General features: G+C 36.7%; 1 protein-coding gene across 1 annotated transcript; it reads right to left on the bottom strand.

Moving 5' to 3' along the window:
* Window positions 1–4,352: 4,352 nt before the first annotated feature.
* LOC142636067 (CBL-interacting serine/threonine-protein kinase 23) lies at window positions 4,353–14,681 on the bottom strand. Its single transcript, XM_075810138.1, has 15 exons — window positions 13,934–14,681; window positions 12,121–12,183; window positions 11,851–11,922; window positions 11,575–11,682; window positions 11,143–11,223; window positions 10,243–10,296; window positions 10,021–10,146; window positions 8,317–8,406; window positions 8,112–8,231; window positions 7,887–8,018; window positions 6,726–6,842; window positions 6,540–6,596; window positions 6,325–6,399; window positions 5,151–5,226; window positions 4,353–4,629 (listed from the first exon to the last, which is right to left on the bottom strand). The coding sequence occupies exons 1-15, from the start codon at window positions 14,147–14,149 to the stop codon at window positions 4,604–4,606; spliced, it is 1,413 nt and encodes a 470-aa protein (XP_075666253.1). The 5' UTR covers window positions 14,150–14,681; the 3' UTR covers window positions 4,353–4,603.
* Window positions 14,682–25,766: the final 11,085 nt, after the last annotated feature.

Below are 25,766 nucleotides of genomic sequence, written 5' to 3'. Positions count from 1 at the left end.
TTAGAGGGCACTGACAAGTTCAATCAAATGCTCCTTTTAAAGGGTCATCAAGTTCATGTTCATCAATTCAACTTATTTAAGGCGATCCAAATGAGCAAAAATTTTACCATGAGCAAAAATTCTTCCTAAATTTTGGATAAGTTTTCCTAGTGTTACCTTTTTGTTTTGGACAAGTACTCATCACTTGCTTTTAAAGGGTCATCAAGTACGTGCTCATCAATTGAACTTATTTTTTAGCCAATCTATTGGCTTTCATCTAGTTTAGCTACTAATGTCTCCTTCTCATACTGAACTTCATTAAGTTTATAAAAGATTACATAGGCATTTCTTAGAAAACTTATTATAGGAAGTAATTCTTAGGTACTTTCGGATCACAGAAAATGGTGCTCTCTCCTCTTACATTCACGGTAAAGTCTGCTTATTAAATTCATAGTATGGTTCATCATGAATGTAAGAGGAGAAAACATCATTACTTTGGAAGTACCTACAAATTTTCTTATTATAGGTTACTTGAAAGACCATTCTCATTCCTCACCGTCAATATTCTCCTGAGATGAATTTTCATGATCATGTGTGTCTTCTATAATAGGTTATTAATTATTATCATAAGAGGAGTCACTGGCCTTTTCCTCTATAGTTTTCATTATAGACATATTCATTTTAGGTTGAGGCTAAGTAAGTAAGGCCATAGGTTTGAAGTGAACCCACTAATAACTCCTTTGTAATTACTCAAGGTCCTTGCTTTCCTCAATAACTGTGACTTTTGAGTTTGTATCTTTCAAGGAAAGGACCTCATGACTTTCCTAAATATTTTATGCACAGGAATCTTCTCACTAGGTTAAAAATAAAGTTCAAAATATCATTACATTTTACATATATAAATCATCAAAAGTTTCACTTCCTTCATCCTTATTTTTTCACAGTTTTGGTACCTTCATGAGTTACTAAAATATTCCAGGCTGCCTTGACAATTTCACACATGGAAATCCTCTTAATTTCATATGTTAAACATTTGTTTCAAGGAGGTTTAGCTAATTTTTTTTTTTTTTAGGGAAATAGATTTCAAAACCAAACATAAAAACTATAAATTCCTTTTTCTACCTCAATTTTCTTTGGAGAGAGGATATTTCATTCTTTTTTTATTAAATCTTCACAAAAAAGAAATTAAGATGTTAACTATTTTCTTAGGAACATAAGAATATCATCTATATAAACTACACACAAAAAATTATAAGGTTTTTAAAGTTTTTTCCGTCCATCTTTGGAAGACTTGAAGGGCAATGTTAAGTCCAAGGGGCATTACATTCCCAAGATAATGTCCTCTGGAGTACTATGATGTTACAACTTACAATTTTAGATTTATTTTTTCATTTTTGTTTTTTTTTTTGGTTGGCTGTATTTGTCAGAACGCTGACTTGAATCCTGACCTTTGACTCTCACACTACACAAGAATTTTATACTTATGGAGTAACCATCACGCTAATGGTGTGCGGTAGTAATATCCATCAAATTCTAATTATTTATTAAGTGTTTTATTATTGATTACCATATGAGTTTTTCATCTTTTAATTTTACTATGTTTTCTCAGCCATAAATAGTTTCAAAAGATCTAACTAAAATTTTCTTCAAGAATTTTGTAGATCCAAGGAATAAATTTTTAGCACCCATTGTTTGAATATAATAGTCACTACGCTTTATTGGAGCGAAGTCTTATACATAAATTGGGAATTAAATATTCTTCTTACATGTATTTTTTTTTTTCTTTCTTTTACTAAAGGAGAATATAATTTCTTCGATTCATGCTTTGAAATGATAGAGTCGAATACTTTTTTCTTCTTTTTCTAATAATTTATTTTTGTTAGAACTACTTTTTTTTTTTTTGCTTCGCCTTCTTAAATATTTCTTGGGACTCTAAAACAAAATCTTGTAAAGTTTTTATTTTTATTTTTATTTATATATACAATATAGAATTTCTGCTGTGGTTAAAGTTTTCCAATTCATCTTCTTGATGAGGAAAATCTATTGACCATTTATGAACTTTATTATCCACAACACGGATAATTTCCTAAAGTTTGAAAGGATATATGGCTTGTATCTTTATATTGATCTTCAGTTAAAGCGTTTAAGAGCCACTGTTTTGGGACTTTTGGATCCTTCAAATAAATTAATCTAAGACTTGACTTCTGCATAGAAAGATCTAGGATTAAAGATTTTTGCAAAGTTGTAGTCTGTTTAGAAACAGCTTATTTAGTTGAAATGAAATTTTTTTTGCTAAAAATACTATAAATAAAGCTAAAAGATAGCTAAAATAATATAATAAGATCCATGAATAGTACAAAAAAGTGCAATGAGACCTATAAATAGTAGGAAAAACACTGAATAGTAAAAAAAAACTGGCTTTTTAAGCAATGCCAAACGAACACCTAGTTTAAATATTTTGTAGAAGCTAGAGGTAATTATGTGAAATTATATATGGTTTTCCAATGAATTAATAGAAAGTGAAAATTTGTTATTCTTATCCTAATTGTGTTTTTTTATGTTAGGATAATTAATTGAGATAAAATAATTTAACTTGATATTAACGCTCTATTTATTTTAACGGCAAAACTTGAGTAAAAGTAGTTTTTGGTCCTTTCATAGAATATAAAAAGTTTGTCAAAAAAAAACTATCTTTGGTCAATAGAAAAATTATGACTTATTTTTTGAGATTATTTTCCTCAAAAATTTAAAAAAAAAAAAAAAAAAAAACTATATCTCATAGTAGACTAAATAAGGGAAGTAGGGGGCAATTTTTATTCATATCCATGAACCCGTTCATTATCCACCTTATTTGGAAAGTCTTAACCCAACCCATTTGAATATTTGGATTAAATGGGTAAAAACCCATTTGGTTATTTAATTAGATGAGTCTAAATGGATAAATCCACCAATAAACACTAAACCCATCTAAAATTTGAATTTAAATAAACCTACAAAAACCCACTAAACCCTTCTAAAATCAAACACACTTTACCACCTACTTTTCAACATTTCCTACATTTTCTCATCATCCAAACAAACACAAAACCAAAAATGGCACACGATCACATTCTTGGCAACCAAACATACACTACAGAACACAGCTAATGAACTTGAAAATCAGAAAAAATCACTCATCCAAACTAATAACAAAATGTTAAAAAAACAAAAACAAAAAATCCAAATCTAAATCTGAACACATGCACTTGCTTACACTCCCAACGCACCTTAGCAAACCCATCCTCTTCGCCGCTATTCCTTCGTCTTCAATGGCTTCCGTTTCTTCTTCGACGAACAAGTTATTGTCATTCGTACAACCACCAAGACAAATGAGGGTTTTGAAGGAACGATCTGGACCGTCAGAGGATGGTCCCATTGTGTACTGGATGTTGAGGGATCAACAAATCAGAGACAACTGGGCTTTGATCCACGCCATTGATGAGGCCAACAAGGCCGTTGTACCCGTGGCCGTGGCATTCAATCTCTTTGACCAGTTTCTTGGCGCAAAGACTCGGCAACTAGGGTTTATGTTGCGGGGTTTGAAGTAGTTGCAGCTTGATTTCCAAGAGAGTCTTCAAATCCCTTTCATTTTGTTTAAGGCAAGCTCACACGTCTCATGTTTTCTTCTTTTTATTAAAAATTTATGCTTTGTTCAGATTCCAATAAAGTTACGAGAGAAAGGAAAGTTTAAATGATGAGTTAGAAAAGTGTTTCAACACGTGCGCTAATGTGTTAGTGGCAATATTGAAATTATATGGGTTAAATGGATGGGTTGCTAATTAGATGAGTTAGGCGAGTAATGGATAATTAATTTATATATAAACGGGTCATAAATGGATAATTACACACCCAACCCATTTATGACCCAACCCACCCATTTGCCACCCCTAAAGAGAAGTTAGAAAATTATTTTTAAAACTCATTTAAAGTTGTTACCAATCATAGAAAAATGAGATAATTTTATAAAAAATAATTTTTGAAAAATGACTCATTTTCTAGAAAACAATATCGCCCAAACAAACTAAGCGTTACAACCAAACTATTCAATTAAGAAAATTAGATCGAACCCCTTCAGTGTCAGTTAATTGATCACTAAACTCTTATCCAAAAACCAAAAAAGAGGATCACTAAGAACTTTTTGTCTTATAACTAGCACTAAAACAGAAGTATATAATTCTCGTTAGAAAGATGTCATACTTTTTTATTTAGATTTATTATTTCTTCCATCTTTCTAACAAGATGTCATTCTTGTTAAAAAGTTCACTTTTTTTTTATTAGCATTCTATAAACAATATATAAGAGAGATGTATATGGTATATGCAGGCAGAGAGAGCGACAAAAGAGAGGCAGTCAGAGCCTCGAGAGGAATATTTGACAACTTCAATGCTGTTCTATGTATTTCTGTTTCCTGTCCCTTCATATTCACCAACAAAAAGAAGATTGTATGCATGATACATTCCAAAAGTATAATCCAAGCAGTGGCTAACAAGCCAAGACAACACAATTAAGATACAACAATGCAGGCCATGTTATATTCCTTTGATATAATTGCACACCTATAAAAACTAAACAGCAAAATTACCACTTATGAAGATGCCACAACACCATCACCTGTAAAATGAAAAACCAGAGAAAAAAAAAATTAATATACTTTGCTTATGCTATTATTAACAATGGAAAGCAAACCACAATTTATGCTTTGACAGGACTTGACCATGTGAATTTTCTGGAGTACAATTTCATCAAACATATATTTTTTTTGATAAGCTTTCATCAAACATATGTAATACTAAAACACATAGATCTATGTAACCCACAAAAGAGTACCTATGACATAATGTTGTTTACAATTTTGTTAAGAAACTTCTCATTTTTTAAATCGTATATTATTAAGGGCCATTTAGGGTAAAGTTACATATCACTGGCAGATACCATGAAGATTGAAGAAAAAGACAAACATGTCTGTTTAGATTACTTATAATAACCTCAGATATTAAAAAATATCTGGAAATTCGGATTTAAGAACCTTGTGAAGGACCACAACTTGCAAAAACTTAGATTTTGAAGTATAAAAAACCAGCACAGCAATGATAATTGATACTTCAAATGAAAATTAAATTATAAAAACTAACTTTTTTTCCCTTCTTCTGCTTCCTCGGCTGTTTTCCAAACAATATCTTTCAGCCCAACTGTGAGATTCTTATAGAACTGCAATATTAAGACAACTGAGTACAAATTTGAACTAACAAGGAAAAGGTAAACAATTTCATAAAATGGAACAATAGCACTATCTAAATGTATGTAATTTCATTAAAAACAGCAATATTCTCTCTGAAAGGGGTGCAAAGGGGCGCACAAGAAGTATATATGAGACACACAAACAAAACAAATAGAAAAGGGCTTCAAGAAAACATAAAGATCATGAAATTCAAGTAAATTATTAAGGGGGAAAACATGATAGCCGCTCTCCAATCATATAAGGTCTTCAACAACACCAACCTCAAATTAAAAAACGACTTCAACAACACCAACTTCTAATCCAATACCGATTCCTCATAACCTTCAAAGCTTAGTGTCATACATTTTACTCACAATCAATCCCAAGCCTGGAAAAAGGAGGTTTACCGGTGGTTGATGGCCAGCAATACATTTAGTCACTTTTTTATGAATGGATCTTATCCCCTTTATATATACAAGTTTAGGTGTCCTCTAATATATATATATATATATATGGTGGCCCTGATTGATTTGTTGAGGATCCAAAACCGACTATAAAGTTTTGTGACTAAGGCAATGTGGTGGTTGTTACCATATACTATTTAATGAGTTGCCATTGAAATTTTATTTCGGCATCTTAACCACATGATTTTTTTTTTTTTGGGTTGTAAAGAATTTTTTCTTTTTTTGCAGGGATAAATTTGTTTTCTAGAAAATTGTCTTTTCTTTTTTTCAAGAACAAAAAATATTATTTGATACTTTTTTTAGTAGGAAACAAAACCTAAAAGCTGGTCTTGACCCACTCCTAGTCCTAGCCAGTATCTTTGCTTAATGAGGTGAAGCCAGGCAAGGTGGGAATGAAAGTTGCTAAAAATCACTGTACCCCCTAGTGCCTTTCTCCCCCCATCTTTGTACTGCACTTTTTACGAATGCATCAGTGGGTAGGTGGCAGAGGAATCACCACTACATTGGGTGAAGGAAGTCAAGGAACCATGACCTACATCAGTGCAGTCCATAATTTCACTCAATAGAAAAAATATTATATTTTTAATAAATGCCACAAAGTGCAATGACATTGTTATAGGATACCTTGTGAAATTCTAGAGTATCTCCTCCAGACTTGCGAACCTCAACCATGTAGAGTGAAGGGGCCACCTCAAAAATCTGAAACAGAGAATTGTAAACAGTTCAAGATTGAACTACTTCTAACAACAAAGGGATGGGATGCGTTACGGGAAGAGAAAGGGAGAAAAGTAGTGGGTTGAAGGTGGGGGGGGGGGGGGGGGAGTCTGAAGTAAACGTACCTCTGTTGCAACAGATAAATGACCTTTACGTCCAGTTTTTTCACCTTGAAGCTTCAACTGAGACAGATTTGATTCCAAATAATTAAAAAAGAGAGGGAGAAATAGGGGGTGGTAGTCAGAATTGGAAGACAGTTGACACTACAGTAAATCATGGATAAGAGTGAGAAAAAGAATAACTCATTGCACCTTATAGTTATTTTTCTTCACATCAAAACCAAGAGGTGTTGCAGCTTGCTCAATTTTTGAGATTATCTCATTAGCACTACATTTGGAAGCAAATCTTGTTTCCCTTTTAACAAGCCCCTGGTTACCAAGGAAATGTCAGCCATTTTCTTAAGTTTTATGTTCATGAGTCAATCCAATATCAATAACCGACGAGCCAAGTGGCTCTTTCAAAACTATGCAATACTAGAATAACATTTTTTTTTTTAAATGATGATGTGGAACCTCACCAAGGCAGGGCCCTTTGGACTCACCCCTAGGGAGTAAACCACAGATACACAACTCCACCCACCAAACTAGAGTAACATTTTTTTTTTATAAGTGAGAAATCTTATTAAAAAATGAGAAAACTTTGTGCTTACGATGATCATCACATAGTGATTTAAAAATAAATAAATAAAACATGAACAGTTAAGAAGAAAATCCTAAAGAATTTTGGAAATCAACAATGGAAGTACAAAGCGTTAACCCCCTGTTCGAGCCCATTCAACCATTCAAATGAGGTACGGATCAGCAAATAATGCAATTGCTCTAAAAATTTCTCAGCCTCTTCAAAGTTCAAACATGAAATCATTACAATCCTTCCACATTAGACAAGCCAGCACAAGATTCCGCACATAGGAGGAATGCTTTCCAAACCAATTTCTCCAACCAAATAACACTAGGGTAACAACACTATAACATAAACATTAATCTTGAAAAATTTATATCATCGCTTATTTTGAAATATCAACCAAACTTTATTTTTAAAAATAATATTTTTAAAATACTTTCACATATGACTTGAGAAAATCAACATAGACAAGGGAATTTTAGAGATCAACAGGCAACAACTAAATTCACATCCTTCAACATAGTAACCAAAGGAGAAAAAAAAAAACATCACATTTTGGACTGCCATAGGTAAGCACCTAAGTCTACAGATCATCATGCTGCTATCATGTATAATATATATATATGAAATGTTTCCCTCCACAAATGAAATATGAGGTTCTTGAGTTCAAGTTTCTCCATGTCAGATACCTTATTTACCATTCAGGAAAAAAATAAAAATGAAAATAAAAAATGAATAAAAAAGAGGAAGTTTTCTAATTTACCAAGGCCAACAACCAAAGTCAAGCATACCATTTGCTTTTCAAAAAGGGTACTGAGGTTGAGACCCTGAGATGTAGAGATTAGCTCAAATGCATTCATAGTGACAGGTGCCACAGGCACAAGTCCTTCTTCCCTCCTCTCCACAACAAGCTCTCCAGAATGCTGTCCAAACAGCAAGTACAAAGACACACATTAGTGCTATATGACCAAAAAACCCCCACCCACCCAAAAAGAAAGGTGAAACAATGATCTTACCCCTATTTCGTTGAAGATAGAATCCACATCAGCAAGACTAATATCAGCTTGCTCAAAACTAGGTGGCTTGTATCCTTTCTTAAACCACTCATTCTCAATGACCTCGGCAATTGTAATCCGCTGTTCCACATGATTAGCATACATAGTAAATACACAAGAAATACAAGATAGCAAACAAGACAAAGGAGAGAGAAAAATGACATACAGTTGAGGGACTAGGGTCCAGGATTCTTTTGATTAGTTTTTTTGCACTTGAGGAGAACCATGGAGGACATGTGAATTCAGCCTTGAATATCTGTAGTCAGATAGATTCCTCATGTAACCAGCTTTGAGCTTATAAATATAGACAGATTACGAAATATTTCAAACAAATGCAACAAAGTTCCGTATTTCAAACATGGCAAATCACTCCTTTAGAAGGTCAAATAACATTGACCTGCCATTTACATGCTCCTTCATGATTCCACTCCCCGTATGGACTTACGTTGTCTTTACGCTAATCAATGTCATACTCCACAAAAGTTTATTACAAAAGTACACATTACAAATTATGAGCATTATAGACATAAAATTGAATTTCCAATTTTGAGAGCTGTAGTCTTTTCCATGAGTATTGTATAAATAATATTATTGCAGAAAGGATACACAATAATGGCATCAGGTTAATGAATTTAATAACTACATCTTCACACTTGAACATAGAATGTCCCATCAACACTATTAAGATCACAGGAACCTAAAATCTAAAAGCAGGGGTGCAACTTGGAGTAGACTCAATAAAAGTGACACAAGCCAAACCCATCCTTAGTATTAGTCTTGACATGAAACAATGAATACTAAGATCAAATAAGTTGGGTAAGGCTTCAGTCACTGTATTAAAGTTTATTACACACACACAAAGATAAACTCACTGTATTAAAGTTTATTACACACACACACAAAGATAAACTCAATTATGATTGGAAGTACTATAATATAAAGATAAGGTATTAGACTCAGTTTATGTATAAATAACTTCCAAACAGTGCATAACTTTCTTCCATCCACACCCCCCCTCCAAAACAACAAACACAAATGAAGCCAAAGCCCATTAAAAAAGTTCCTTTCTTTTCCTCTCCCACTCTGCTACCTTATTGGAACCCACAACATTTTGCTGATAACCCCCAGCATTAAGGAGCTTTATTTTGACATCAACTCACTTTTAGGTCAAAAACTGGCAAGTGCAAACCCTACTCCTTTTCCAAGAACATAAAACATCATTGCTAACAACTTCTAACTACATGCAAGGTGACCCCATCAACAGATGATCTTCCTTCACATGATGTACAAAGAAGAAACTCCTACTCTTAAGCTATACTCAGCACCAACTCACTTCTGAGTAAAAAAAAAAAAAATCAAATGCCAATGCAATTGAACATATCAATTGATTGACCAGAAATAACTCAGCTTATGTCAAAATGATCTACCTACCTTAGCTTAATGCATAAATAATGTCAACCCAATCAAGTTCACTGCCTTTACATGTCTTGTAAGCCTAAGCTATATTTGGCACTAAAACTGATCTTGTCCATCAAGTTGCAAATTACAACATGCACAGTTGATTTAAAAGTGCATTTCAGTGTCACATTTCCTCCTCTTCTATTTTTTGGACATAAATTACCATCTTAAATCATGTATGAGCACAAAAAAGGTTATTAAAGAAGAATTTTAAACTCACATACACAACATTAATGTGGAATTGGATGAGATTCCCAGTTGGAAGAATATAGTTCAACTGCATTAACAAGCTAATTATTTTCACAGAGAAATTTTGTTCACTATGATAAAACAGATTCCTGGTTACATTAAAAAGTTCCTAGTTCATTCTAAGAATGAATTAATGGAGAAAGAGGGACAGAGAGCAATTAACCTTCTTATATAATGACATGAGGTTCGAGTCTTCAAAAGGTAAATATCCAGCCATCAAGACAAAAAGAATCACACCGCATGACCACAGATCTGCCTTAGCTCCATCATAGCCTTTGTTGTTGATCACCTACAAAAGTGAAGTGCCAATGGTTAACAAAACAAAACAGAAGGTTATGAGAGTAAAGAAATGGTAGCTTGCACTTTGAACCAAAAGCTGATATACCTCTGGAGCAACATAATTTGGCGTACCACATGTTGTGTGAAGCAATCCATCTTCCTAAATAGAGGGATTAGATAATCAGTTACAGTACCTTCACAAATAGATTAAGTAAACCTGCCTAATAATTCACCATAGTACCAATATAACCCAAAAACAGTGTGGTAGGCACAGGCAAATCAGAATGAGAAGTGGGGCTTCTAGGGCCCAGTGGTCAGTGGCCACCAACACCTCTTTATATTAAGTTCTGCATAACATTTTTTTAAAGGTAAATTACAGGCCCATCAGTGGATTTTGAACCTACGACCCCATACTCTACCCACACTTGTAAGAGGAGAAACTAACATTTGAACCAGGACTCATTGGTAAAAGTTTTGTGCAACTTTTAGGAAAAAAATCTTTATTTTTTATTTTTTTGGATAAGTGCATAAACACAATTTTTTTCTATGAGGCAATATGATGCAGAACAATTAACGGTCTAATACCAAAATTGATGCAACACAATCTTTTGCAGGAACAAATAGAATAGAAATCAAAGGATAAACCTGGAATCAAACCTAGGATTGCTTGGAATTAGCACCTAGTGCATCCTTTCCTGGAATCAGCAGATTCAGCACTAAGCCATTGGCATAATACCAACAAAGTTTTATATATCAATCATAATACTACTCCCATTGACTACTAGGACTGAACTCTAATAACCCTGATTGACTTGGGCCAAAACCCAATTATGCAATTACAAAAAAACCTTGATAACTCATAACTTAACTAGCTAACAAGACTTAAAATAATTCAATAGACCGATAGTAAAAAGACAATGGACTTCTAAAATTAAATAAATCAATAAATTGAATTGAATTGAATTGAATTTGCACTCCCTGCATCACATTAAGTCATCATACTCACTCGAACTTGTTGTGGTAGTGCACTTAATCCAAAATCCGAAACTTTAAGAACTGCATTAGCATCCAGCAGTAAATTCTCTGGCTGCAAATGACAAACCACAATGACATCTTTATTTTATTTTATTTTCTTATAATAGATGCAATGTCATTCAATTATACATAAAAATCAGTTCATCGCCTCCGACTGCATAAATTAATTTTAGGGTAAAATACAGGCAAACCCCTGAAATTTGGGCTAATGCCAATCAGGTCCAAGACATTTCAAAACTGACCAACTTGGTCCCTAAACTGTCACTCAATTTTCTCCTCTCTATGACGGTGATTAGGGACCAAGTAAGTCAATTTTGAAATGTCTTGGACCTAGCTGGATTTAGCAGCTCAAACATTAAGAGTATAGGTAAACAGATAGCTAAAACAAAAATAGAAATCACACCTTTAGGTCTCTATGAAATACACCTCTGCTATGACAGTAATCTACAGCATTAATAAGTTGCTGAAAATACTTTCTAGCTTCATCTTCCTTCAACCTTCCTTTACTTGCCTGGATCAAGAAATAGCACAAAAACCAGTTAATTATATAGAGTTTATTAACGGATCATTCATTTTTATGATAAGTAGAGTCTATTAACAGATCATGTACACATAATTTAGGGCACTTCATTCCAGATCACATATGTTAGTCATCAGTAGGAAACAAGCACTATCTTACAATTTTGTCAAACAATTCCCCACCGGTCACAAATTCCATGACTATATATATTTTCGTCCTGCTAGCCATCACCTACACAAGTAATACTGCTGTAAGTCACAATTAAGTACAAAACATGTGGAGAATCCAGGATATAGAAATATATCACAATTAAGATCAAATATAAATCTCCAGCAATAAACCATGAAGAAGATGATAGAATAATAAGTCATGTCATTACATTGAGATAAGTTAAAAATAAAATTAAACAAAGTAGGTGTGCTCCCAAACCTCATACATACGAATAACATTTGGGTGTCTGATCAGTTTCATAGTCGAAATTTCACGTTTAATCTGCAAAGGAGAAACCAGCCAAAAAAACAAAAAACCAACATTTATATATAGACTGAAACAATAATAAATTTAGAACTTCAACAAAGTATAATCTTTGCACAATAAATACATACAAATCTTAAATAATTCTCCACTAAATGCCAAAGTGAGGGGGTGCAAATAATTCATCTGGCAATCAAAATGTTGTTTATTTTCTTTTCTTTCCTTGACAACTTTTACAGCAACCAAACAGCGCACAATAACCCCTAGAGTCTCAATATTATTACACGCGACAAAAGAATTATGTTTCCAATGTAATTATATTAACCAAAATTTCCTTAGATTTAGAGTTTCATATCAAAAATATATATATTATCTTATAATTATGCAAGCACTCCATAAGCAAATTAAATAGAACATAAAAGACAAATATAGAATTAGAGTTTGAGTCAATTAAATTGAAATGAGTAATTATAGGGACACAATCTCTTTTCACAACATTTTTCACAACCTGCTAGAGTGGAAAGTTGTGATCGGAGGAATATCACATTTACAATTGTTGACACACGTTCTCACCTTTTAGTTTTTAACTTTTATGTAAAGTTTTTTAAATCCTCACTTTTTCTCACTTCTTCGCAATACAAGTACACTTTTGCACACTTTCAGCAAAAAGCTAGATAAACTGTTCCCAAACGGGATCCAATGGGTAATGCCGAGGTCAATTAGCTTTTTTTTCTTTATTTGGAGAAACTGATTTGGAAAGCATCTTTCAACCATTTGGAATATGGCCCCGGCATGTTTAATGTGGCTAGTTTGGTAGGAACGCAATACCCGCATTTTTGAAGATAAGGAGAGAATGTTAGATCACCTAAAATCTCTCCTCTTCGGTACTTTGTTTCGTTGGGCTCGTATTTGGGGGTGTACGAATTGTATTTCTATATCTAAATTCTTAGTCTCTATTTCTTTTAGTTCTTGATTAGATTGTACTTGATTCTTGTTCAGAGTGTTCACCATCATGAACATGATGTTCAAAATATTTTTTTTTCAATAATAGTTTTATTACCTATCAAAAATCAAAATAATAATAATCACAAGAAGTCACATTGGTAGTTGTGAAACTTTCGTCTTCATAGTCATAGACTTATTTATTTGAAATTGAATTTATTTGTTTGTGAGATAAACCCAATTCTAACTCTCTCTAAATCGGTTGCTCTTTGCGGTTATTTATAAATATTATAAATTCCATATCAACCTAATATACCATGACGTGGGACCGTCACATACTCAATTAATTCAATATCAATTTGGAGATATCACTAGAATAATTCGCCGCCTAACGAACATTGGATAAATTAAAAAACGAAAATAATACACAATTATTTAGAATTTCCGGAAAGTTCAAGTCAAATAAAGAACCGACCAGCAAATAATAACTAGTAAAGAATTACTATTTTTTCCACTGTTTTCACAAAATGACAAACTTCTATTGCGAAAGTTGACTTCGCCTAATAGTTAAAAATAAAAAACAACAAATTACATTTCGCTTGCTCTTTTTCCTCGTTCATTTTTTCTCGGCAGCCAAACAGTCAAACAACAAATACTATTAAGGTCTTACTCGGTATAAAATCAAGAAGAAATTCCTCAAATTCAACTAATTGAATCAATAAAACTAACCAGAAATCCAGAAAAAAAAGAAGGAGAAAAACAAATCTGATTCGAACGATTCGAAAAAATGAATTGAAAAAATTAGGATTACGATTACGATGAGTACCTGAGTGATCATCTTGTGCTTGAGAATCTTTTCTTTGTCGAGAATCTTGATAGCGACGTTCTCACCGGTTTCGACATTCCGAGCAAACTTGACCTTCGCGAAATTGCCCTCGCCTAGGGTTCGACCAAGCTCGTACTTCCCCACACGCGTCCTGCCGTTATTGTTGGCCGCAGCCGCCGCCGCCGCCGACGACGACGAAGACGACTTCGATGCCATCTTCTTTCTCTCTAGAAATTTTCTTTCTCACCAAACAAAAAACACACACACACTCAGTTCCACCAAATCGAAATGATTTCTCTCTCTCTCTCTTTTCAGAGCTAATGGATCAAGACCTCTTCTTCTTGCAAGGTTGCCACACCTGACACTTTGCCACCCTCATTTTTTATGTTTGTTTGTTCTAGAAAGAAAATGCGCAAACGAAAAAGTTATATATACACAACAAAAGCCCTAGAAATCTTGGAGCTTTTCACGGAGAAACAAAGGGGAAACGCTGGCCGTTGGATCAGAGATAGGCCCCATGGAATTCGGATTTATTATCAAATCAAAAATAAAAACGAACGGTAATCGCTTTTTGCAAAAAGGGAAATTTGATTTTGAGGGATTGGGCAGAGATCTAGAGATTTATATGGCAATAAGATTCGAAGGCGTGGATGAATTGGTAAGTTTGTTTTTTGCTAAGTTCTTTTGTGAATGAGAGTGAGAGAATGAAAGAAACAGAGGAAGAGGACAGTGTGTTTGGATTTGGATTGGTGAGGAGAATTTTATGCGTTAATAAAAAGACTGACTAGTTGAGTACTCGCACGATGTGCAGTGACGTTTGATTTTTTTTGAGTTTGTTGGTTTCTTACGTGAGCTTTAAGGTAATAATTCACATTTTAAATAATATTATATATATATATATTTTTTTATATTCTTTTATCCATATGTATATAAAAAACACTTAAATAACATATTTTAAATTATTCTATCAAATATTCCTTATTTGTTCGGTTGATCAAGCATGTGTTGGGCTTTTAGTTAGGCCATTTCGTTGTGTGTGACTAATCGATTCCATTAATTGCTAAATAATTGTACTAATATACAACTCAAATGATAATTTTGTGTAATGATAGTTTTTCATGTTTTTTTTATTGTCTAGAAAACCATCCGTAAAAGATAGTTTTGATTTTTTTTTGTGTTTAAAAATTTTTTTATAAAGATAGTTTTTCGTGTTTTTTCCATGTTTAGAAAATCTTATGTAAATATAATTTTCTGTATTTTTTTTAGTGATTAGTAATATCAGGAAAAATGAGAAAAAAAATTTGTTCGATAGAAAAAAAAAATACTTCATATAACTTATCTTTAGATATTGTTTTTGTTAAATTTTTTTGAAAAATGACTATATTTAATAGCAAGCTAATTAAGAGAAGTTAGGAAATTATTTTTCTACTCATTTAAGGTTGCTACCAAATATATAAAAATGAGATGGTTTTATAAAAATTATTTTTTTGGAAAATGACTTGTTATCTACTTTCTAGAAAACATTATTGCTAAAATAAACATAGCATAAACAATTTAAATTAAGAGAAATTATATTCACACAATAAATTTTAAGTGACATGTTTATTACTGATTCTTATTAATGGGCAAAATGTAATTTAAGTAGTAGATTTAAATTAGAATCAATAACGACTTATCACCTAAGATTTGTTGTAAGAATGTTGTGGATATAGCATTTCTCTTAAATTAAAGAGTGGTGATAGTTACCCACCTTGTCTACAGGATGCAATGTCATTTCACAATGAGAAATGCTATGTTCACAATATTTTCATAACAAATTTTAAGTAGTAAGTTAATACTAGCTATTTTTGTTAGGCAAAAAAGTTGGATTTTAAGTAGAATCAGTAATAACTTACCACTTAAAATTTGTTTTGAAAATATTGTGAATATAGTACTTCTCTTTCACAATTATATTCAAAATCGTTTTTTCACAACACGATTTCACAAGGAGAGTGCAATAAAAAGTATGTAACAAGAGTTATCCTTAAATTAATATAATATAATATATTCTATCAAACATAATAAAGAGTTTGTATTGTATGTAACTAAGTGAATATTAAGCAAATTTTTAATATATAAAACTCTAATTTTGAGTGAAATATCTTTAAAAACAAAAAAGTTAATTTTCAAATGACAGTCTTTAAATTATTTTTTAGCATTATTGTCTCTAAATTTGCATCAAGTGTCATTCCATCCTTAATATTTCATTTTTGTTCTTAAAGTTCACATTTATTGTTAATTAGACATTGTGATCCATCACAATCCCATTACAAGATTATCATTAAATCCCCAATATATCCAGATATTTTATTCAATACATTTGAGAAGATTGAGGAGGATTAGTATTGATTTAATGGCCAACATGGTATATAGTGCATGTATGACCGATAACGATGATGAATAATAAAAATTATATATCATATACGTGGTTTACATCTATTCTCGTTTTCGTCAAATTCTGTAGGAAGAAAAAAGAAAAAAGAAAAAGAAAACTAATGTGAAAGATATTGATATAAATAATAAATAAATAACATGTCTGTGGGGGGTAAAAATGCTTAAATACATGTTTGGGCCTTGGGCCTGGTTTATTGGTATAAGTCTGTTCAATCAGAATCTTCGAGACCTACATGCCAGTTCGCGCTATAAGGGGCAGAGGAATCGTCCGATGAGGAGTATCTCCTCGGACGGACCCAGTAAAGGCCATGGGATGTGCTAAAGGATTTAGAGACAGAATTCTGGAAGATCTGTTGGGTAAAGGCGTGATCCAAGCACTCGTTAGAAGGAGGAACGTGTGAGAAATATCTGAGGAAAAAAGCTGCTACCACCGCATTAAAGGCCCTGCATCTACCTCCCTGACCGCATTAATGGAGAAATGACCTCTGAACAGTAATATTCAGCCTTCCAACTATTATTTAAAGATTTCAAGAAGGTGGTGGATGGAACAAGTATCTATGAGGAAAATTTGTGCTACACGTGGGAGAAAAAGAAGAGAAGAAAAGGATATAAGAGGAGAGGAGAGGTATGAAGAAGGGGGCGAAAGAAAAAAATTGGAAGACCAATTGTAATATTTTGCTTAGAGAAAGAAAGGCAATACAAGTGGTCCTCGGCTTACGTCCGAGGAGAGTTTTTTGTCATATTCATCTATTATTTGCATAGATTGTGGCATTTTAGCCTGTTTATCAACTCTCTAATATCCCTAACCTAGATTTCAAACCTATACTCTACAAATTTCATTGTATAAGACTCTTTGGGCCTGAGTCCATCTAGTGATTGGACCAGGTACAAATTGTGCACCTACAATTGGCGCCGTTTGTGAGAATCTAGTGTTGAATGAATTGGAACATCATGGCAGGCTTAGGTTCGCATCATGCAGAGTCTCAGGGGTCCCAGCGCGAAGATCATTTTGAGCGTCTTGAACGTCGGAAGGATCGAGAGGGAAGTGTGTATACAATACACCCTAATGCAAGCCATTCGCGTGGTGGAAGTAGGGCCACCCATGAGGATGATGCCAAGGCCATGCAGAGGGAGATTGACCACCTTAAGAAAAAGTTACGCCGTGTCAAACGAAGGCGAGCTTCACCTCCATCCAATCCTTCCTCTGGGGGGTCCTAAGGAAGCAGTTACAATCTAAGGTCTAGGACTCCCCCTAGCGAAACCTTCTCTTACGAGAAGGATGAGCTTCCAAGTCGTAAGCATAAGAAGTTTCCCTCCAAGGGCTTGGGAAACGATGCTATAAGTCGAGCGTTGCACCAACTCTCTAAGTCACACTTCTCACGCAGGATCGAGAAAGGAAGGCTCCCACAGCGGTTCACTCAGCCTACCTTCACCATTTATAATGGTAGGACAAACCCAATTAAACACGTGAGCCATTTTCAACAAAGGATGGCGGTACATTCTCAGAACAAAACCTAGATGTGTAAAGTTTTTCCCTCTAGCCTGAGACTTGTTACTATGAGATGGTTTAACAGACTAAAGCCGGGGTTTGTCGATTCTTTCATGGAAGTCACTAGGGCATTTGCATCTCGATTCATTACATGCAGCAGAGTCCCTCGGCCTTTAGACTCATTGTTATCCATGGCCATAACAGAGGGTAAGAATTTGAAAGTGTATTCAGACAAATACTAGCAAATGTTTAATGAAATCGAAAATAATTTTAACGAAATGGTGATTAACACTTTCAAAGTGGGCCTCCCAACTGATCACGATTTAAGGAAATCTCTTACTAAAAAGCCCGTACGGAGTGTATGTCCCCTCATGGATAGCATTGACGAGTACAAAATGGTTGAGGAAGATCAACAACTAGGTAAGGGTAAGGCGAAGGTTATCCCTCAGGAGAGAAGGGATTTCAGGTCGGACAGGTACCATAACAATAAGCCAAGGAGAGATTTCTCTAGGCAATCTGGTTCAACCACTTCTTAAGTAGTTAATACCGTATTCCGAGAACCAGTGCACCAATTGCTGGAGAAAGTCCGCAAGGAACCCTACCTCAAGTGGCCCAGTAAAATGGCGGGGGATCCTACGAAACGGAATCAAAACCTCTTTTGCCAGTATCATCAGGATGTGGGTCATACTACCGAGAATTGTCAGACCCTTTGAAACCATTTAGAGTAGCTTGTTAGTGAGGGAAAATTGAAGCAGCACCTGTATCAACCCAACGGACAAGGAAATCATTCGGGTTCAAATAATCAGAAGATCAACTCATCTCGGCCACCCTTGAGAACGATTAATGTCATCTTCACTGCACTTGGCAGGACCGGTTCCTATCCTATAAGGATGATGGCGGTGTCACATTCCCAGGTTGAAGAGTCTGGCTCGAGGCCGAAGAGGATCAAAGGGAGTACGCCTATTTTGGGATTCTTAGATGAGGATAAGGTTGGGACTATTCAACTACATGACGATGCCCTGGTGGTCACATTGAAGATAGGGAATTATGACGTCAGGAGAATGATGGTCGATCAGGGTAGCGGTGGAGATATTATGTACCCTAACTTATTCAAGGGGCTTAAGTTAGAGCTGGAGGATCTCACTCTCTATGATTCACCGTTGATAAGCTTTGAAGGGAATGCTGTCATATCAAAGGGACAAATTTGTTTGCCCATACAGTCAGGCCCGGAAACGGTCGATGTAGATTTCATTGTGGTTGACGCATATTCTCCATACACGGCCATCGTCGTCAGGCCTTGGCTGCATGCTTTGGGTGCTGTCTCCTCGACTTTACATGTTAAAGTGAAATTTCCCTCGGGTGGATTGATTGAAGAAATTCTTGGTAACCAATCAGTAGCAAGGCAATACATATCGGCCGCAGTGCTGCATCAAGCCGAATCAGAATCCTTGACCTCGGCTGTGGAAGACTTATAGCAATTAACAACTCTGGATGCGGCTAGTGCGGTGACAGCAGAGGAGGCCACGTGTGAAGAGTTGGAAAGATTTCTCATAAATGATGACCCTGAAAGGTTCTTTCAAGTTGGGATACGGCTACCACACCAAGAGAAGATGGAATTGGTGATATTTTTTAAAAACAATATCGATGGTTTTGCATGGGATCCCTATGAGGCTCCGGGGGTTGACCCAAGTTTTATTTGCCATCATTTGAACGTCAACCCTGTCGTTATTCCCAAGAGGTAACCACCTTGGCGTTCTTCGAAAGAACATGCCGAGGCCATCAAGGAAAAGGTGCTCAAGCTCAAAAGGGTTGGGGCTATTAAAGAAGTTTTCTACCCAGAATGGTTGGCGCACACTGTCGTAGTAAAAAAGAAGAGCGGAAAATGGAGAGTATGTGTGGACTTCACAGACCTGAACAAAGCCTACCCAAAAGACTCGTTCCCGGTGCCTCGCATCGATTAGCTAGTGGATGCTACGGTTGGGCATACTCGGATGAGTTTTTTAGATGCCTTACAAGGTTATCACCAAATACCTTTAACGTTGGGTGATCAAGAGAAGACTGCATTCATTACTCCTACGGGGAATTATCACTATAAAGTGATGCCATTCGGTTTGAAAAATGCAGGGGCTACTTACCAAAGGATGATGACCAGGATGTTCGAATCGCAGCTTGGGAAGAACATTGAGGTATATGTGGATGATATGGTAGTGAAGAGTAAGACAGTACCTATGCATGTGAAAGATTTGGACGACACCTTTCAAACACTTAGGAAGTACAAGCTGCGCCTTAACGCCTCAAAGTGTTCTTTTGGGATGGGCTCCGGAAAGTTCCTAGGCTACATGGTGACTCATAGAGGAATAGAGGTAAATTCGGCACAGGTCAGAGCCATTCAGGGCTTGCAACCACCTCGGAATCCGAAGGAAGTTCATAAATTGACTGGGATGACTGCTGCTCTTAGCAGATTTATCTCTCGGTTCGCTAGTAGGTGTAGACATTTTTTCCAATTGTTAAATAAGTGGAAAGGATTTCAATGGTCCGAGGAGTGCGCTTTAGCTTTTCAGCAACTTAAGGAATATCTTTCCCAGCTACCCATCATGTCTCAGCCAGAGGTCGATGAATTCCTGTTTGCATACCTAGTTGTAGCTATCCATGCAGTTAGCTTGGTTCTGATAAGGGACGAAGGTGGAGTACAAAGACCAGTTTATTATGTTAGCAAATCTTTGAATGAAGTTGAGGTGCGTTATTTGCCTTTGGAGAAGGCAATTCTGGCCGTAGTCCATGCTACACGAAAGCTTCCTCACTACTTCCAATCCCACACCGTCGTAGTTTTGACTCAACTGCCTCTCAAGTCAGTATTACGAAGTGCTGATTACTCGGGGAGGGTAGCCAAGTGAGGAACTATTCTGGGAGATTTTGATATCAAATAGATGTCGCGCACCTCAGTGAAGGGCCAGGTTCTCGCTAATTTGGTGGCAGAGTTCGCCGAACCATTGTTAGGAGAAACTGCAAAGGAATCGCACATGAATGAAAAATCAGTTGGCATGATCACGTGCAAAGGGCCTCTAGTTTGGAAAGCGTATATTGATGGGGCAGCAAACCAAAGGGGATCAGGCGTTGGACTTGTTTTGGTATCTCCTGAGGGAATTACCTTTGAGAAATCATTGAGATTAGCGTTCCTAGCCACTAATAACGAGGCTAAGTACGAAGCTGTCTTAGTCGGTATGGATATGGTCCGGAGAATGGGGGAAAGGCAGTTCATATGTCCTCAAATTCTCAATTAGTTGTGGGCCAAGTGACGGGGACCATGGAGGCTAGGGATCCAAGAATGCAAGAGTACCTGACCCAGGTCAAATGTTTACAATCCAAGTTTGATTCTTTCATCCTTTTGCATGTTTCTAGAAGTGGAAACACGCATGTGGACTCGTTGGCCACTTTGGCGACGTCCTTGGCTCAATGTCTGCCTAGGATTATCCTCGTCAAAAACTTGCTGAAACCAACTTTAACCACCGCAAGTGTCGTCCGTATTTATCTGATAAGGTTCGGACCTAGCTGGATGGACCCCATGGTTTCTTTTCTAAAAAGCGATGTTCTGCCCGAGGAGAAGTCTGAAGCAGATAAAATTCGTCGAAAGGCACCTTGATTCTGGTTGTCTGAGGATCAGAAGCTATATAAACGCTCTTTTTCCAGGCCATACCTACTATGTGTACACCCTGAAGCGACGGAGGCACTTTTGGAAGAATTGCACAAGGGAATTTGTGGAAGTCACACTGGGGAGAGATCCTTAGCCCACAGAGCTCTGACTCAGAGATATTGGTGGCCCAATATGCAGAAAGAAGCTCAGGACTACGCAAAAAAATGTGACCAATGCCAGAGGTTTGCTCCCAATATTCATCAGCCTGGTGGTATCCTTAATCCTTTGTCTAGTCATTGGCCATTCGCTCAATGGGGACTGGATATAGTTGGGTCTTTTTCGAGGGCTGTGGGAAACAAAAGGTGGCTACTCGTGGGAACTGATTACTTCACCAAGTGGGTCGAAGCTGAGCCTTTATCAAATATTAGGGATGTGGACTCCAAGAAATTTATCTGGAAGAACATTATCACTAGATTTGGGGTACCTCACACACTTATTTCAGATAATGGCATGCAATTTGATAGTAAAGTTTTCAGGAAATATTGTAATGACTTGGGCATCACAAATAGATACTCTACTATAGCTTATCCTCAAGGAAATGGTCAGGTTGAGGCCGTTAACAAAGTTATAGTCAGTGGACTTAAGAAGAGGCTGGATGACGCAAAGGGTAGATGGGTAGAGGAATTGCCACACATTTTGTGGACATATCGGACTACGCCGCGAAGATCCACTGGAGAAACACCCTTCTCTATGACTTACAGGGCCGAGGAGGTGATACCTTTAGAATTTGAGTTTTCCAAATTAAGGATGAGTTCTTTCAGCCTGGGAAATAATAATGGCCTCTTAGAGAAAAGCTTGGATCTGGTTGAGGAATGACGAGAGGCCACCATGGTCCAAATGACTTATTATCAGCAGAAGCTCAAACGAGGATATGATGCTCATGTGAAGCTAAGGCCACTAGCGCTTGGGGATTTGGTGTTGAGGAAAGTCATGGGTACTTCCAAAAATCCAGCGTGGGGAAAGCTAGCACCAAATTGGGAAGGACCATACTGAATCATTTCTGTAGCGGCCATAGGGTCATATCGCTTAGCTGATCTAAATGAAAAAATTGTACAACGTCCTTGAAATGTAAATAACATACGAATGTATTATTATTAATGAAAAGCACTTTTGTCGTTCGTTGTTCAAATTATCATTATGTAACAGTTCGATTTACTTATTATAAATATCAAATAGAAACTTGGTCATGCATGGTCCTCGGACTACATACCTCGTGAAAATTGATATCTTATTGATTGTTAAACAGAACCTTAGTTATGTCGGGTTCTCGGACCTTCTACTTTGGGAAAATTAACATTTCAATTTGCTATTTCTAAATATCAAACAGAAACTTTGTCATGCATGGTCCTCGGACCACATACCTCGTGGAAATTGATATCTTATTGATTGTTAAGCAGAACCTTAGTTATGTCGAGTCCTCAGACCTTCTACTTTTGGAAAATTAACATTTTAATTCGCTATTTCTAAATATCAAACAGAAACTTGGTCATGCATGGTCCTCGGACCACATACCTCGTGCAAATTGATATCTTATTGATTGTTAAACAGAATCTTAGTTATTTCGGGTCCTCAGACCTTCTACTTTGGGGAAATTAACATTTCAATTCGCTATTTCTAAATATCAAACAGAAACTTGGTCATGCATGGTCTTGGGACCACATACCTCGTGGAAATTGATATCTTATTGATTGTTAAACAGAACCTTAGTTGTGTCGAGTCCTCGGACCTTCTACTTTGGGGAAATTAACGTTTCAATTCGCTATTTCTAAATATCAAACAGAAACTTGGTCATGCAGGGTCCTCGGACCACATACCTCGTGGAAATTGATATCCTATTGACTGTTAGACAGAATCTTAGTTACGTCGGGTCCTCGGACCCTCTACTTCGGGGAAATTATCAGAAACTGTGCCTTATGAGTGTTGATGTGTTGATGAGCTACAGTAAGTTTGGTGGATTGTTTTATGCCCCAAACTAAATGCTAAGTTCAGTTTTAGAATGTGTATTGCCGTATTGCATATATTATGGTTTTGAGGCATAATTTACATATATATACTAAGTGTATGTACTTTTATTTGAAGTTACTGCTAATCGAAATGTTGTAAAGACTTTACTATGTATTAGGGGGTGGAGTTAATTGTTCCACTCATGTAATTTTGCGCTAAGGAGAAGCGAATTAGTATTTTTTTTACTGAAGGTTGGAAGTCAGTTGAAGATCAAACCTTTCCAATTTCTTATTAATTTTGTCAAGATATACACTGGAAATGAAAGCCCTAATACAAAAATTATTACATGAGAAAGGGGAGGGAGTCCTAACTGGCCTAGATCTTAAACCTTGGTGGAGGGGTCCTGCTTGGATGTGTTGGCAGCCCCTTTTGCTTTGTTGTCCTCCTCTGTTTGTTTTAGCTCCGCTTCGAATGAGGTCTGGACTTGTTTCCCTTTATCTTTTGCCACTGGTGGAGGAACATTAGGCTCGGCATTCTTGCTCGGAGGCTTCTCGGCTTCGTCGCCTTGTTCCGTCTCTTTGTTAGAACCAGCAGGTTCTTTAGGAGTTGGAATAGGCTCTGGAATCATGGATGGATGCATTGAAGGTGCTGTCTCGGGGGTAACTGTGACAAGAGGAAGCTCTTCAAGCACTTAGATGTCCTGAGGAAGCCAAATGTTCTCAGGTTTCCTCAACTCGAAAGTCGTGGGAATCCCTGCCACATTCAGAGTTTCTGCCCACACTTGTTGGCAGTACTCCCTGCATAGCTCTGCGAACTCCTCTGTCAGTTGAATTTCTGTCGCCTCAACCCCTTCTTTGTAAGCAGCCTTCTTGGCAGCCTCCACGCTTTCCTTGAGGGTACGAGAGTCTTCCCTCACTCGAGCAAGCTCATTTTTCAGGTCAGATTTTTCTTGTTGGGCTTTGGACAAGTCCTCGTCCTTTTGACGTAGAAGTTTGCATTACCCCTCCACTTGAGTTTTCATCATTTTAAGGCTGGCCTCGGCACCATTTCTCTCCCTCTTCTCCTCTGTCAGTTGCTTGGTTAGGTTCTCGTTCTCCGCAAGGGTTTGGCCTAAGGCCTTCTCGGTCTCCAGTCTGGCCTCAAGTTCAGCTGTAGCCTTTTTTTGAGAGTCTTCCACCCACCTTTTTGCAGCAAAGACTTCTTGTATGGCCTGCATTAAAGTATTAAACAAATGCATTATTGTTCAAACGAATCCAAGGTACGTATGAATGATTTTTCGCTAAAACGTAATGAAAGCAGTAAGGTGGGGGTAAGTACGAGACACTCACCAAAGCCAAGTCCATTTTGAGAGAGAGAAAAAGATGTGGTTGAGTCATCTTGTCTAGGGCATCCATGTCCTTTGGTAGGAGAAGAGGCCGTTCCAAAGCCTCAGCCAGGTGATGAGCGTGTCCTTGCTAAAATGCCCTGATGCTGGATTGGCAGGAGATTGGGGCCCCATCTAGCTTCAGTTCGAGAAACCAGTTGGCCTGTGTACGACGTACCTCGGCCTCGGTCAGGTCACGGTTCTCCCTACTCTCTACCGAAGAGGCACGTCCCTTACCTTTACCTACTTTCTATTGTTGTTGTTGCTGCTTCAGTTTCTTCTGCCTCTCCATATCTGTCTCCTCGGCCTTGTTTTTCCTCTTCTTCTTAAGCTCTGGAATGGAAATCTTAGGATCAGAGAGAGGAGGGGGTGGTGGCAGAGGGGGAGGGATCTGTGACTCAACCGCGCCCTTTTTAGAGGCTTTCGTGCCCCTTTTAGACATCAGCTTCCTAAGAGTAGACATGTCGCCTTCTTCGGAGCTAGAGTCGGGTTGTGCTATTACTAAACCCTTTATGCCAGAAGTTTCTGCAGGCATGTGCTCTTCGTCCGAGAGGATGACGAGTTGATCCTCTCAAGGTCTCTCAGCTTCTTCAACGTGAAACTGGTCAATCTCCTCGTCCAACGATTGTTGCGAGGACGCAGGTTCTTCTCGGATGGTTGTTGTTTGGGAATGCGCCGAGTGAGGAATTGCTGCGATGGGGCGAGAGTATAAGATGATGAAGGGGTCGTCTGGGAGTTCGTGGTCAGAAAGGAAGCCTCATCGTGAAATATCTATCATTTTGCGTCGTTGGTCTCCTGCGGTGATCGCATTGTCAATCTCTTGAAAATCGTCTGATGAAGGATCGTATCCTAATATCAGGTGGGCTGCTCTCACTTGTAGGTCTTCGTTAACAAACACTTCAGATCGAAGAAC

Source organism: Castanea sativa, chromosome 5, assembly GCF_040712315.1.
Source record: "Castanea sativa cultivar Marrone di Chiusa Pesio chromosome 5, ASM4071231v1".
Taxonomy (NCBI): domain Eukaryota; kingdom Viridiplantae; phylum Streptophyta; class Magnoliopsida; order Fagales; family Fagaceae; genus Castanea; species Castanea sativa.
Note: the sequence above shows the minus strand (reverse complement) of the source record. Positions and strands in the feature narration are given on the sequence as shown.

Excerpts from the sequence above, each read along its gene's own strand:
- LOC142636067 (XM_075810138.1), bottom strand. The coding sequence starts at position 14,149 with ATGGCATCGAAGTCGTCTTCGTCGTCGTCGGCGGCGGCGGCGGCTGCG. Across the intron at positions 12,184-13,933 it reads AGCACAAGATGATCACTCAG|ATTAAACGTGAAATTTCGAC; the intron begins GTACTCATCGTA and ends TCTCCTTTGCAG. Across the intron at positions 11,683-11,850 it reads GGGAATTGTTTGACAAAATT|GCAAGTAAAGGAAGGTTGAA; the intron begins GTAAGATAGTGC and ends TTCTTGATCCAG.